This window comes from Bombus vosnesenskii, unplaced genomic scaffold (assembly GCF_011952255.1).
Source record: "Bombus vosnesenskii isolate JDL3184/JDL3185 unplaced genomic scaffold, Bvos_JDL3184-5_v1.1 scf7180000013270, whole genome shotgun sequence".
Lineage (NCBI taxonomy): Eukaryota > Metazoa > Arthropoda > Insecta > Hymenoptera > Apidae > Bombus > Bombus vosnesenskii.
This window is the reverse complement of record NW_022882928.1, coordinates 1,471,723-1,487,709: the sequence shown is the minus strand read 5'-3', so window position 1 is coordinate 1,487,709 and position 15,987 is coordinate 1,471,723. Positions and strand designations below refer to the sequence as shown.

General features: G+C 31.7%; 3 protein-coding genes across 5 annotated transcripts; 1 reads left to right on the top strand and 2 right to left on the bottom strand.

Moving 5' to 3' along the window:
• Positions 1-989: 989 nt before the first annotated feature.
• On the bottom strand, positions 990-3,961 carry LOC117230940 (cdc42 homolog). Of its 3 annotated transcripts, none has more exons than XM_033488881.1 (5): positions 3,701-3,961; positions 3,070-3,276; positions 2,894-3,003; positions 2,595-2,792; positions 990-2,510 (listed from the first exon to the last, which is right to left on the bottom strand). In XM_033488881.1, the coding sequence occupies exons 2-5, from the start codon at positions 3,245-3,247 to the stop codon at positions 2,421-2,423; spliced, it is 576 nt and encodes a 191-aa protein (XP_033344772.1). In that variant the 5' UTR covers positions 3,248-3,276; positions 3,701-3,961; the 3' UTR covers positions 990-2,420. The 3 variants fall into 3 exon arrangements, with proteins under 3 accessions (XP_033344772.1, XP_033344773.1, XP_033344774.1); XM_033488882.1 differs by having other exon boundaries at positions 3,705-3,949; XM_033488883.1 differs by lacking the exon at positions 3,701-3,961 and adding an exon at positions 3,436-3,614.
• A 174-nt stretch (positions 3,962-4,135) lies between these two features.
• On the bottom strand, positions 4,136-6,428 carry LOC117230939 (AKT-interacting protein-like). The gene is made up of 7 exons (XM_033488880.1): positions 6,103-6,428; positions 5,826-6,007; positions 5,678-5,742; positions 5,331-5,431; positions 5,033-5,220; positions 4,775-4,943; positions 4,136-4,498 (listed from the first exon to the last, which is right to left on the bottom strand). Exons 1-7 carry the CDS (start codon positions 6,115-6,117, stop codon positions 4,415-4,417), a joined length of 804 nt encoding a protein of 267 aa, XP_033344771.1. The 5' UTR covers positions 6,118-6,428; the 3' UTR covers positions 4,136-4,414.
• Positions 6,429-12,365: 5,937 nt separating this feature from the next.
• On the top strand, positions 12,366-15,016 carry LOC117230957 (WD repeat and FYVE domain-containing protein 2). The gene is made up of 7 exons (XM_033488936.1): positions 12,366-12,907; positions 13,031-13,172; positions 13,248-13,453; positions 13,564-13,803; positions 13,890-14,028; positions 14,161-14,360; positions 14,447-15,016. Exons 1-7 carry the CDS (start codon positions 12,747-12,749, stop codon positions 14,583-14,585), a joined length of 1,227 nt encoding a protein of 408 aa, XP_033344827.1. The 5' UTR covers positions 12,366-12,746; the 3' UTR covers positions 14,586-15,016.
• Positions 15,017-15,987: the final 971 nt, after the last annotated feature.

Sequence of the window (15,987 nt, the reverse complement as noted above, 5' to 3'; positions counted from 1 at the left end):
ATTCGGCTTAACGATGACGCGAAACATGCAACGGTACAGAGCGATATAAAGACAGAAGGGAAGCGATTCTGGCACCGACAGAGATCGCCAGATACGCCTAAAACTGAATTGCGTCAATGTGCGGCTGGAAAAATGATTACCATCGTGCGGTCAGTTTGTTTTATTTACAATGCGTGCCTCGTATTGCATAAACTTGTACGTGTTTACCTTCTTCCAGGTGTTTTGGGGTTACGTATACGGCTAACCGATCATCGAATCTTATTCATGGACTCAATTGGGTTGCAATTAATCGACCAACAAATTTCAAGAGGGAAACGCGCATATGCTGCCTGTCAGAATTCGCTTTCTCATGGATGCGAGAATCGATTTGAAATGATTAGCGATAATGTCAAGGGAGTTCAGAGGCACGTCCGTGATGAGTCCGTGACTGGCGTACCTTCTGTGCCGACGTGGTTAAGTTGCTCCAGTACGCCAATACGTAACCACGAATCCACCTAATTGAAGTAACCACAAGGCGCAACGCGCTACGTTATACGGCAATGCAATCGAGCCAGGCAAAGGTAGACAGACCTGCCACAGGTACAGAAAGAGGAAGAAGGAGAGAGAGAGAGAGAGAAGGAGAAATAGGAGACAGAGAGAGAGAGAAAATGGGAGGACCTGGTTCGAAGAAGACGCGAGGACGAAGGGAGAAAAGTCCCAATAATCCATGATGGATAAGTAATATTAGTACTATACGTCCACGGTACGATTTTCTCTCCGTTAGGTCGACGAATAACCATCTGCCGCTTGTCTTTCGACGTCTAGTATTTCCATTTAGACGTAGCATTTCGAGCTTCGAACAGTACGGAATGCTAAGCGCACTCGACGATTCTTTACTCTTAAAGTGGAAATCACATATGAATTATAATATCAAATAACGAATAACGAAAAAAAAAATACTTTCAATTTAAAAAATACAGAACAAACGGGAAAATAATTTGTTATGCATAGTATAAATATATTTATATGGATATTTTATAATGTAATTGCGTCTACATATCGTGACACGTATAATGCTAATAAATGCCACCTCTTGACTGGATACAGAATGTAAAAATCGATCGATGATCTCTTTATAATGCTCACTCATGCACCGTCCCACACATAATATCATGGTCGATCGAATTCTTTGAAAAACTTTTCGATCGCAGAAAAATGCATTATATTTTAGAAATTTGTCTCACATGTATCCAGTTCACGTATAGTAAGAAGTTTTTAGAAAAACAATAGGCATTGATTTTTTATTTATCAAATAATATAATATTCGTTGAAATAAATAATACGTAAACACGCAATTTTACTGGGAAATAAGCTCAATGCTTTCGACCAGCTATGACCTTCGTCCATACAATCGTACATGTATGTATTTTCATGAAAAGTTATATGTATACATGTATAACTATTTTTTACAAGAATTTCATACCGCGTTTGATATAGTGCAGCCAATATTACTAGCAAATTTATTCACTGAAATCTTATAAAATATAAATGCCTGTTATTACTAACCTCTTGTTCGTCATTCTAATACATCGTATCAGTGTGCATCTGTAACGCTGATATGTACAAAATTAGATGTAGAAAGTTTTGCCAAACCAAATTCGCTACTATAAAAACAATTTGCGTGATTTAGCTGCCCAATTTCGAAAATATACCAAAAATGAATATGTCAAAGAAAAATAATATTTCCATGTCTGTCGTCACATGCGATCAGAGGTGTCTAAATAATATACATATATAGCTTTGATATATTGTACGTTTATACATTCATTGCAAAATCTCTGACTTAGATCTCACTACAAACGTGTAATTTCATTCTGTATACTGAAAACTAATGCTTTGTTTTATTTTTTTCAAAATCCTTCCGATCTTTATATATTCCAGAAAATGATTTATTCTATGTTCTTACTCGTCTTATCGACAAATGAATAAAACGCGAAAAATAATAATCAATAGCACCAATTATTCTAATAAAAATATCAAAGCAATTTTATACAACATAATTAGTTTTCAAGGTAAAACTTGAGTAACCAAAAAATATTCGTACAATATACATTACGAAATATATTAGCTTTTAGATAAAATTGATAAATCCCATGAAACTAATCAAGTTTTTAGTCAATATTTCACGTTGCATGGAATGCGGCCGTCATTATGATATGATACTGGTGAAAAAACTGGATCGAAATTGTCGCGTTGTAATATTAGCGGCTGTTGCTTAATTTCAAAAGATTAATATTTTTTTTTTAAAAGGAACCATATACGCACGGTCGTGGATTTTCTAACAGTGCTTTATACTACGCATGAGATTTGCCGCTCGTTATTATTACGTGTAACTTTGTTTCACTTCTGAATACACATTCCTTTTAAAACTGTTACTCTTTTTACAAGAGTGTACACTTCCTCTTCTTTACTGGTTCTGGAGGTTCCAATGCAGCTAAAATAGCTTCATCAAATACATTTTTCAAACCTTTCTGCAACATCGAAAACTCTGTTATTATTACCAAAAGACTACAATAGCGTGGACATGTCTTCCTATTTAACAGATGAATACTTACTTGCGTAAGAGCACTACATTCTACGTATTTTACCGCTTTTAATTCCTTGGCAAGTTTTTCTCCTTGCTCTGCTGATATCGGTTTTTGCTTATTTTTTGCCAATTTTTCGATAGTAGCAACGTCATCTCTCAGATCAATTTGAGTACCAACCAACAAAAACGGAGTTCTTGGACAGTGATGCGTTATCTCAGGTACCCACTAAAGTAAAACGTGTACATGATTGATATTTCTTTCTTTATTGCATAGTACATTTCATTTCAATAGTATCCTAATGATAAATAAATTGGATTGAACATAACCTTCTCTTTAACATTTTCAAATGATGATGGTGACACTACTGAAAAACAAACAAGAAATACATCTGTTTGTGGATAACTCAGAGGCCTAAGTCTATCATAATCCTCCTGGCCTGTAACATAACATAGTATTTATATGCTATATTTATAAACAAATCTTAATATTATTAGAAATTTACCAGCAGTATCAAACAATCCCAATGTATATGGATCACCACCGATCATTACTGTCACTGCATAATTGTCAAAAACAGTAGGTACATATTCGGATGGAAATTTATTGGTTGTATATGATATCAAAAGACAAGTTTTACCCACAGCTCCATCCCCTACCACAACACATTTTATTGTCTGCATGCTGATATTTCTTGTATTATCTAAAATAGCTGTATTAAATACATATTTAAAGTTAATACAACAAACGAATCACACGACACTTCTGGGAATATTGTGTACAATATGTCAATTCGACTTTAATAACAATAAACAAAGTACAAATCACTCTTAAAATTCTTTAACGCTTTGTCAGTAATTGATAAATTCATCTAAATTTTTTATATTTGACGTTATATGAAATAGACGAATTTAACGAAACCTCTCGGATGAATCACATACAAAGTCGGCCTGCCCTTAACCTTCAAACATATAACCAAATTCCAATATAAAAACTAAATTATATTAAATTACTTCCTATTACTCTTCACAATAGTAACTATTACTTTTTATATTTGCATTTTATATTACCTATAACATGAACTTATAAAAGGAAAATCGTATTAAGTTATTGAACGTAAAAGTAAAGACGATTACCTACGATTGTACGTCTGTCATTAAAGGTTAAAATCGTAACTCATAATCTTAAATCACAATGAACAATTATACAACTTGAAATATATTGGTAAACGTAAAAAAGTATAAATACAACATCTAGTACTTCAACGCCATCAAGCGCAATATATTCCACCGCACTTTATATTTATCACGAAATATGCATTTCTTTTAACGATCGTTCATTCACAACTGCTTGTTGCACACGTCTAGCACCCGTCACATATGATCATGAATATAAAAATATCTAATACTAGAGTTTATAACAATATAAAAGCAAATAATATATTTGATAATAATAAAATTATTATTAAATATTGCTTCTTATATCGCTTAAAAAATTTTCAATTAAAAAAAATACTAGAATCACTATCATAACAAAGCACTAGTTGGTACTAGATCAATACATAAAAAGTGTCTGATTGTAAATTGTTGCTCCGTTTAAATGTTTATTTTAAGAAATATTAGCACTACATTTAATAATAAATCAACAATTGTATATTCTTACTTCAGTCAAATATAAGAGTATTATAAACGATTATTATAACAATTTTATACATACATGTTGAACATAAGTAAAAAATAATTTTCATTTTTGCTACTATAAAAATACATTAAAATTTACAATTCTCTTATCTCCTAAGGACTGCAGCTTTTAGCTTTGTTATTACATTTTGTATACAGTATAATTACTTATTATCTTGCTTCGGGTTTAGAGAATGGTTGTAATGATCCTGGTTGTACCCATGATAATCCAACTGCTTTATTTTCTTCCTCTTCCTGTATCTCATCACATTATAATCATAATTAATGAAAAAGTAGATCAAAATATTATAAGTTACTTTCATTAAGCTTTAAATAATATCCTAGTGTCTACATTAATATCTAATATAATAAATACACAATAAATATTTAATATAACATTAATCTACATTAATAGCTACATATCTCGGAAAAAATATCTCTATGGTTTACATTTGGAAGTTTCAAGCAGTAACAAGTATAAATGAAAATGGTTTTAGTAATTAAAAAACATTTAGATATATATTTCTTTACCTTAGGTTCATAGATTTCTCTCTTAATGGAATTATGAAGCTCATCGACATATGGACTAAAAGTAATATAGTGAGGATCATCCACCATAGGTGAACTATAGACTTTGTTTAAGCTTTCTCTCACACATTTTCTTACGCGATCTCGAAATGTTTCGAAACCATTCTCTAATCTGTAATACAAACATAATATGTGTAAAATTTAAATATTAACTGACAACTACAACATTCATTGATCAAATATTTTTTCCTAAATACTTACAAATTAGACGCTTCATGATTTACAGAATTCATTTTAATATCTACTTTTGTGAAGATTTTTGTTATAAATTGTACCAATTGCCAAATTCGATTACTTTTTCTCCATTCAGGAAACCCCCACGATGTATATAGTTCTCCAGATTCAGAATCGATCAAAGGATGAAAAACTGGAGTTTGAAATGTGACTTTCTACAATTTGTTCGGTACACAATAACAATTAAACATTCAGTATACAAACATTAAACAAATCAAGACAATTTTATAACTAAATTCTAATGTATTAGGAATTACAGTCTTACAGGACATCCCCCATCTGGAAAATTTTGTGGTAGCGTAATATTAAATCTGAAGATTCCTCCTTGATATATTCCTTGCCGCACAAATTGTACTCCAAACCATACTAAAACAAAATGCATTTATTACAGCTTGATAAATGTCCAGGAATGTCTAATAAATGTGTACAAGAAAATGTGGCAAACAATAAATCATGCACATATTTACATGTAAACCATTATACAAGACCAAGTCAGGATAAGCAAGACCTAAGAATCAATTCATATTTGACTTAAATAACTTGAATGCAATCTTTCTCATACATGAAATGCATTGAAAAAAAAAAAAATATTTATTTGCTCATACTACTTACATAAGGAATTTTGGGCAGATGGTATGACATAAATACCCTTCAGATCTTGCGCACATAGCATATTACTGTTTAAAAAGTAATAACAAAAGAACTAAGAGATTTTCATTCACTGCAGACATTTATATACTGATTTGCAAAATTAACTTACTATTCTGATAAAATATTGTATTCCTGTAAGTATACGGTATATTCTTTGTTAGTTTGTGACACAGTTGGCCTATCAATCATTTTCACAGACATGCTCAATTGAGAATCTCCATTTGTATTCAAAGGTAATAGTTTCCTGAATGAACCTTGTCTTTTTAGGTTATCGTTCTTATTACCATCATCCTAATATCATATAAAATTAGTTGTTATTTTCAAATGTTTCTATTTATCTTCCAGATTAAAAGGAAACATTTAATTACTCTTATTTTGTTTATTACCTTTGTTCCTGACATACTGATGTAATTAAGAGAAAAAGAGTAGGATTATGTCTCAAATATAATCAACGTTCAGGATTTTAAATAATAAAAATATGTTCCATTATCTCACAAATTTTATCAGATAACTGGCTATTCTGTTGTATTTCCGATTACCATCATCTTCTCTGAAATATTCCATCTCACGCTATATGTGAACAACCATAAACGAAGGAAGACATAGATCTTATATGGTTAACTAATATATCGACTAATGCTTTTTATTTTATTTTTTATTATCTAATCTAAAATAAGAATAAATATCATCTTATCAGTCCTATAGAATGTTAGGTCTATACTGTATCATTAATTAAGGACACTATAGATGTGACATTACATAGGAATTTGTATCCCAGGTTTTGAAATACCGACCTGGAAAAATCAGCATTTCTTACGCCCTCTGCGATTTATTGAGGCCAACATAGGAATTAATATTCAACTGGATAATCGAGATCATCGAAAGCAATAAAGTCAATGCATACATAAGTATATAGCTACAGTACTCAATGATTCAATACACATATATATAGCTATAGAAAGATCTTCATTTGTCAAACTGAATCTACAATATTTCACTTTAAAGGAAGAGTGTAAATTCGACTTTATATTCTCAAAAAAACTCTGTTATCCTAATCAGAGCTACTAACAGCGAGATTCTTTGGTTGAGATAGGCATGCATTTGTTGGAATCCGAACTAACTAATGTAATATAAGACATATGTTAACCAAAAAGGGGAGAGTGAACTAGGGAATAGAGCGTGATCTCAGTGTGTGTCCAGTTCAAAGAACATGTAGTAACTTGGCTTGTGTATATAATACGTGTATAATAATAATTGTATTATTATTTCAATATACTAAATACATATATACTTTTCTTTTACACCTATATACTTGATTGATTAATCCCATCGAGTTATGGGTCCAGAGTAGGTGTAAAGAAGGTAGAAATAAAAGAGAAAACGAAAGAGACTCTATAACGAACAATTGAGAGCACAATCACGCGTAGCGAAAAGATCAAAGACCAGAGTTTCAAAAAAAGTATTTCGAAAGGAATCATGGATTCAGAACAGTATTTTCCCCACTCATCCGCAGAGAACTTCAGTAACTAACTATTTCAACTATATGCGATGACCACAAATCGCAGCACTACGAAATTAATTTAAAATTAACGTCATTTTAATTTAACTTGAGATAAAACAAACCGCAACAAATTCAAATTCTACTTTTTAATAAATTCTAATAATTATTAACGATAGAAAATATTGAGTACAATCGCGACATCTTATACTTCGCTTAGTAAAGCAAACGAGATCGTCTTTTCATCGCAACGCTAATCCAAACCGAAGTGGTACTTTTTCGCAACTCTAATTGTTAGCGCGAAATTTAGATTCGCTACTGTAATTCAAACCGTAATTAATTACTCGCAACTCTAATTGAAAAACCGCGATTAGCCCAATATGACGATGGGCCGACATGTACGTCGGCAAACAAACGAATCACAACTAATACTACTACAAATACTAAAAGCGAGTACAGTGACAAAGTAGTAACGAGAATGACTTTCCATCCTCTGGATGATCCAGAAGATGAAAAGCCATTGGTAGTTGCCCTCTTGCATGGCAATTTGCCGGGCCTCTTCGGCTCATAGCCTCTTCTTTCTTCGGGCGCGATGCCCGCTGAAACTTACATCTAAGCTCGAGACTTTCTAAATCGCAAACCAAAAAATAACGTATAAAGGTGAAATAAAAACATAAATCGCGAAAGCTGATCCAAATACACATGGATGAACAACGATCATATAGAGATCGCTGTCCGTTCGCATGTGCATGCTCGAGCAATATTAACGTTCGTGTCGAAACCCAATCGCGATCGCGACCGCGAAATTCAAAAAATCGATGGGCGAAGTCAGAGACGATGGCATGTTCCATTCGTGCCAGCTTCGCCGTCGATTTTTCGAATGAAATTTCCTGAAACAGGTTGGACACGCGAAAACGCGCCTACCCGACCAGAGACTGTGCCAACCTGCCCGGCCCTACCTACTTATACTGAACAGGCACGCCAGAAAGTATGCTACCTATCCTACCTAGCCCTATATTTAAAAATGGCAAAACAGGCACACCAACACACTCACTCCACGATTCTCACACATAACACTCGGGCGCAAGGACCTACACTAGAGAGAACGTCCCGGGACGCCTCCGACACCCGAGTTTGGCACACAACATGCACACTCTAATATTACGTACCATTTTCCTGAAATCGACTGACGAAGGCTAGCGACCATTGCGTACAACACAATAAAAGTAAATCTCAGTTTTAATTAAAAATATTCATAATTCAAAGAACGTATCTATTTGTCAAAGAAATTATAGATGGTACGAAATTTGGTACCATATATTATAATTTAACAAGAAAATTAATAATACTAATACCTGTGATTCGCCGTATTTAATAACGAATCTTTGTTTTCACAGGTTGTAATTGAACTGATATTTGTGTGAATTTATGTTTTATTACATAAATTTATAGCAAATGGGATAAATACTAAAACGACGCAATTCCACAGCCTAACCACACACACTATGTGGAAAGTACGTCGTGCACGATACACTAACGCATCGTCAGTCGCTTACAAAATATTATAAAATCAGTGATCATCGTACCCATTGCCTTTCTCTCACCCAAGTAGCACCTGGGCACGTGAGTGAGGTCCTGGCAATGAACACGGAAAGGGTAAAACCTGAAAATCCTAACTAAAAAGAATGTATTAGTGCATCTATTTCGTCCTTAGCGGGCTAATCTTTTTTCATTTTGCATTTTCATATTTTATCTCAATTACTAACACTCTATACTCTACTTTATTAATTTAATAAATTACCAAAATGTTATTGAAATTACATTACAAAGAAGGCAAACTGACACTGAATAAGAAATTTATTTAATACTTGACTCAAAATTAAATATTAATACAAACAACCTCAGGTAATTCCTTCGTCAAAGCACATATTCGAAAGTATGAAAACAATATTCAAAACTTGTTGCTTTGACTCTAAAATTTATCTGTCGCGAAATTTCTTCTTGCACATAAAATTCAATACATTTTTGACGGCAGGATTGAACTTTAATATCTCTATATTTATATTTTAAATCGATATCCAAACATAATAAATAATAATGTCAACAGAAAACAGGAGATGAAATAAAAACTTATTATTATCATTATCATTAGATATGCAATAATAGCAATTTTTAACGCAACGAAGTCGGAGGGTATCCGACTTCATTACTACGAAATATTTAATTAAGTCATTTTAATTCTCAGTAAATACACATTCCAACTTCAAAAGTAATTATAGTGAACATATCCTCAATCACAAAATTCAAATGAATTGTTAATATATCGTTTGTATCAGTTAGTTCAATTATCGATATTATTAATATAAAATTTGTTAGTATCATGTAACTGATATAAAAAAAAACGCGATGTGCAAGAAGACCTATCCTGAACTAATAAATAATACATAGAAGAAATGTTACTACTCACGCATATAATAAATATCCGCGGTCACTGTACTCGCAAAAAATTCTACGTAAATTACAACCAATCACCCGTGTCGATTCGGACCTTTCGTCCTACGACATGATTGAGTGACCGGAGGGACAAAAATGCATGCGACTTACGATATGATGTGAAGGACGAGGTCATCGATGCTGTAGCAGACCAGGGAAAGTCATGGTGTGGATCATCATCAAGGAGGGGCCATATAATGCCATAGAAAAAAACTGTAACAGAACATAGGATATTATAATTTATTCTTAAGGAAAATGTTAATTATTTGAAAAATTTGAAATAGTGGAATATTGATCTCTATTAAAATTATAATGCCAATATTCAATTCAAGAATGACAAATTTAGATAACAAGGAATAAAATTAAGTACAGATTACAAAATTACTTACATTCTTGGCTTTTGAAGCACCACTAGGTCCTATTCAGCTACTATTGTAATTAGATTTATAATTATTAAGAGCTATTGTGCTCTAGAAAACACAAATGTTATTACGCAGCAAAAACTGACTCTACCGACCGCATTGCGCGCGGACACAAACATTCTCTGAAAACAGATTGTATTAGCAGGGAGAAACGGTGAGAGTTTGTTTTGGAGATATCGCTGTTTCTGGAAGCTTATATATACGTGTAGTATTTCAAACACTGTTTATCGATTGCAAGATATTTTCTAACATGTTTCCAAATATTTATCAATATTCTGAAATATAAAACCAACTCTACAAGAAGAATTCAATTGTGAATGTTCGTCATCAGAGTTTGAAATATGGTTTTTATTAATATATTACGTTGCACCTTATGAAGATTCGACAATGCTTGTAATAAATTAGACTTTTTTAACTAAACATGCCTGAAGTGATTATAGCGTATATACATATAATCCTGCACGTGTCTCAACAAGTTTTATTCAGTCTCTTCCGAGGAAATAATAAACTGATATTCTCGTACAAATATGTACAAACGTAATAAGTTCGCGATAGATCATCTTCTAATAACAATTAGATGATTCGTATAATTTGCTACATGTTGATATGAAAACATTAATTTAAAAAATGATTTCTATAACCTCTTTTTCTTTCATTTTAACATTTTTAAGAAATTATGCGACTATTTATAAAATAATGTTATTAGATATCAATCGTAAGCTGTGTAACAATTATGTAACAAATATTAATTACCATTGATCCAACAAAAAGGGAAAATAAACATATACATACATTTGCTTTGTTATAATAGCTCAATCATTATCAAATCTGCATGAAAAATCAACGAATTGATTATTAATCACCTGTGGTGTCCATTATTCCGTAAATCCCTATTCTTTCGATCACGTACCAATAATCTGTACAGTAGGAAACCAACAATTTCAAATACATGACATAACCAATATGACAAAACCAATAATTTAAAATATTAGAACAAGTTATAATAAAATAAACCAATAATAGAATCCAAATTCTATTCCAAAGGTCGATAATATGAGCTATCGATAACACTAACCGTCAGATATGCAGTCAACGAGAAAAGTGCAGAAAAAGTTTTGGAAAACTACTTAATCTTACTCAAATGATGATTAATAAGTGATTAAATAAGAACGTACTATTCAAATGAAGCAGATAAAAGTGTAGAAATAATGATAACATTGGAATGAAAGTACTAATAATTACGGGCTAATGCGACAAATTCTCACTCCACAGATTTCAACAGAGAATGTCACCCCGCGCCAAGCGTTCTCCTCAAATTACGAGCGATGCAACATTCTTGGCCAATAGAAATGCTCGATTTGACTTTACAATATTTTTCACCAATAGAGACGCCTGATGTGATTTTGTAATATATTGCGCCAATAGGAGCATTCGATTTTCCTGTGTACAAGCGCGCGTTAATTTAATCAATTCAAACTATCAAATTGATGAAATTAATGAATAGGAAACATATTTTTAAGGCAATGTCCATTAACAGTAATAAAATTATGTCCTTGATTTTATATGTGAAAATGCTATAACGGTATATTATTTAATTATTCATACTATTATTAATAAATATATTTGAATAATTCAAATATTTCAATAAATGGAAGAGAATGAAGCAGTTTTATGAATGTCTTTATTAAAAATAAATGTCACTCTTAAAAATGATTAATAATTAGCAATTTAAAATAGTCCTTGAGAATTGATAGCGAAACTATAATAAAAAAAGAAATTTCTTGAATTGAAAATAATTTATTATCATTGTTTACTTCGTTATTAATTGCTGTATAAATTATAAAATCTTTATTTTGTAACACATGCTAAGATTATTTTCTGCAACAATGGTTTTAATAATTAGTCAAACCACTAAGTACTTATCTGTGCCAGTTCTATACTATATATTAATTGATACAGTTGCATGTGATACAAGAATGGTAACGGATTCAAAAGTCCACCAAAACATAGGGCGTGAAAAAGCATTGCATGTCACGTCCATTCTGTATTTATCTCGTCTATGGCTGCATCTTGTCTATGAAATAACGTTTACCAACAATAGAAGCCGATAAATATCAATAAGAACTTTAAGTAATCAGGCACTAGTTATTAAAAGAATTATTTGAAAATTAATTTTGTAAAAACATTGGAAAATTATCGCCTCGCAACATAATTATTTAATAAAAAGAAAGTAATCCGAAAAATAATTGATTTGCTGTGTCTGCAAGGAAGTTGGTAACAAAGCTCTGCTATAGATAATGGTCCTGTTAGCGAGATCAATTGATCATCATTTTTTGTTTACATCCTCAACATAAATCGTGTGTGCATACATTTCTATTACATAATGCACGCAAATAGAAACTTCCACGAAAGTTGTAACAGTCGATAAAGAGGAACTCGAAAAGGAAGGAAAGAAAAATTCACGAGGAATAACACGAATAGCGCCGATAGGTTCTCCACAATCTGTTAAAAAATCCGACTTTCCGTCTTCATAACGCATATAAACTCTGATCATCATTGAAGTCTGACAACTGTCAAATGACAAGTCTGCTTCAAATATTACGTTTTAAAGATTGAAATGGCAGCAGAGATAAAGCCCGCACCGGGAGTAAATCATGATAAATTCAGCACAAGCCGAAAACCTATACTTCTATCGAAATTAGAAGGATGTAATGACGATGTTAATGCGGCTATCATTATACCGCGGGAAGATGGTGTAATTAGTGTTTGCGATGACAGGTAGATGAGTATTATATTCGAGTTGTAATATTAAAATTGAATTTCTTAATTGTTCGTTACAATAGTTAGTCGAAAATTTCTCTTCTTCAGCTATTCATGTTCTTAAGCAAATGTCTTTTACAGAACTGTTAGAGTTTGGTTGAAACGAGATTCTGGCCAATATTGGCCAAGTGTCTGTCAATATATGGCTGCTGGTGCAACATCAATGCATTATTGTGTACAAACTAGACAATTATTTGTTGGTTTGGAGAATGGAACTATAAATGTATGTATTGAAAGAGTTTTCTATGGAAAATGATCAATTTCTTTTTTTATTTCAATGTACTTTCATTATTTTCAGGAATTCATTTTGGAGCAAGATTATAATCAAATGACTGCCATGCGTGAATATGCTGCACATCAAGCGAGAGTTACAGGTGTTATATTTGCATCAAATTGCGAATGGGTTTTAAGTATAGGTCGAGATAAGATGTTTCAATTACATTGTTCAGAAACAGGACAAAAATTAGGATCATATCAAACTGATGCATGGTACACCGCTCTGCAGTATCCTTTTGTGAGAAATAATTTCTAACTGATTTCTTAATTATTAGATATGTATGTTACATTGAAAGAAGTTCTCTTTAAAACTACACACATCTCCTTAACTTATTCAGATTTGACGCGCAATCAAAACATGCCTTTGTTGGTGATTATTCTGGACAAATAGCAATGTTGAAATTAGATACTAATGGTGTTACACTAATTACTACTTTAAAGGCACATACAGGAAGCATTCATACATTAGCATGGGATTTTGAAAAGCAGCTTTTGTTTTCTGGAAGTTTCGATCAAAGTATCATAGTATGGGATATTGGAGGCCGGCAAGGTACAGCCTATGAACTCCAAGGACATCAGTAAGCTATTCAGTCTACTAAGAAATTCTTCTCAAATTAGTTTCCAGTTTATATTTTTTGCAATCACAATTAAACATATTTTACAGCAACAAAGTAACTGCATTGTGCTATGCAAGCGCAGAGCGTGTGTTGTTATCTGGAGGAGAAGATGGTGTAATAGTATGCTGGGATATGGCTGCAAATAGAAAAGAAACTGCAGCCTGGATAGAATCCGATACGTGCCAAGTATGTAATTGTAAAATTATAATTAACTTGATTCTGAAATTTAATGCTACAACCAGTTTGGTTTTTTATGCTAATTATGATCCTACATTAAACAACATTTTATTATATATATAAATATTATGATAAATATAGGCTTGTGGAAGACCATTCTTTTGGAATATTAAAGCTATGATGGATCAACGACAATTAGGTCTAAGACAGCACCATTGCCGTCATTGTGGTCGTGCATTATGCGCACGATGTACATCTCAGCGAATACCAATACCAGCAATGGGTTTTGAATTTGAAGTTAGAGTGTGCGATCAGTGTCATATTCAACTTAAAGCTGCAAAGTAAGTAGGGACAATGAGCTTAGATTTATCACTAAAATTGACAAACAAGGTGGATGTTTAAATGAAATTATGCATGTGTTATATAGCCAAACATCTCTAGCATCGTTCCATGACGCAAAGCATAATGTCGTTGGAATGGATCTTGATGCTCCTAGGCGACGATTATTAACTATTGGTCAAGATCGTCTTATTAAGATTTGGGATATTTCTGCACTTCTTCAGTGAACTTCCAGATATATTTATCTACAAATAACAAAATTAATCAAATCGTAAGGCATAATAGAAAACTACTGTCTTATTTCAATGTAAAAGTATAATATCCAGAGCCTATTTTTACGACTATGAAATCATTTTAAAATCCGTTTATTTGATGATAAAAACAATTACGTTTCTACATATTACAATTTGTTTCTTGCATAAGAAAATCCTGGATTCGTGAAATATCTGCAACACCAAAATAGGATATCTATATAAATGGAAAAAAAATATATATATATAAATATATATACTTGCAAGTACTCTTCCAACAGAGAAAAACTAACTCCATAACTTATTCAGCAAATGGTAGAAAATAGTATATTTTTTAATCTTATTTAGTGCAATCATATTTACAAACGACCAAAGCACTAATCAATAGATTTGGATTTTTAATCAAATTCATTACAAAAAGTAATCTTACTGTTTCATTACACGTTTAACGCAGTAACTATAAATAAATTATTTTTGTTTTAAATGAACAAAATATGATTATTAAAAAATACATTACGTCACGTGAAGTTGTAAGAAATTTTACATTTTGAAGTACAAAATTAAGCTGAATTACATTTTCATCTGACCGATATATAGAAAATTTTTAACACTTTTTGGTCTATATCAAAGTTTTTATTAGTATGTATAGTGTGAAATTATATTAATAATCTGATATAGAGATTGACAATTTTGAGGAATTGCTCTAAACTGCGTACTCATTTAAACAATAGTAATTCGTTAAAACATTGTCGATGACTGTCAATGTTGTTCCTAGTCGTTTCTTTTTTTCTTTTGTTGCATTCCTAATTATTTATATTATAGTTTCTTACAAGCAATTATACGAGGTGCTTTATCCCGAAACCTAATTTGTCTCTAGACATTCATTATGATTCTCCAAACATTTAAACTAGGTACAGGTTATGCAAATATACTAATTATATAATAATGATAATACTACTACTAATACTAATAATTAGATTCATGCATACTATTACAGAAATGATGAAAAGTAAAAATTTGATTAAACAATATATGATCAAAGTTATAGGTATGTTACGATTTCTGCAAACAAGTATGTATAATTAAAATAGGAAACAAGTCTTCTCTTTATAGACTATTTAATTTGTTTAATGAAATTTGTGTTTGTAATTATTCAATCATTCCATTTAATAATAGGATGCATACCTTGTACCTGGATGCAATTTTCATTATCAGATTAGCATAATATTGATTTCTCTATTGTAAGTGATAAAAGCATTTGAGGAAGGAAAAATTATATTTATTGTAGAAGTACGTTAAAAATCAAGCAGTGTACTAGTATGAATACAATTTTGGCAAACGTATGGCATTAAATACGCCTTTTCCTTTGATCTACTAT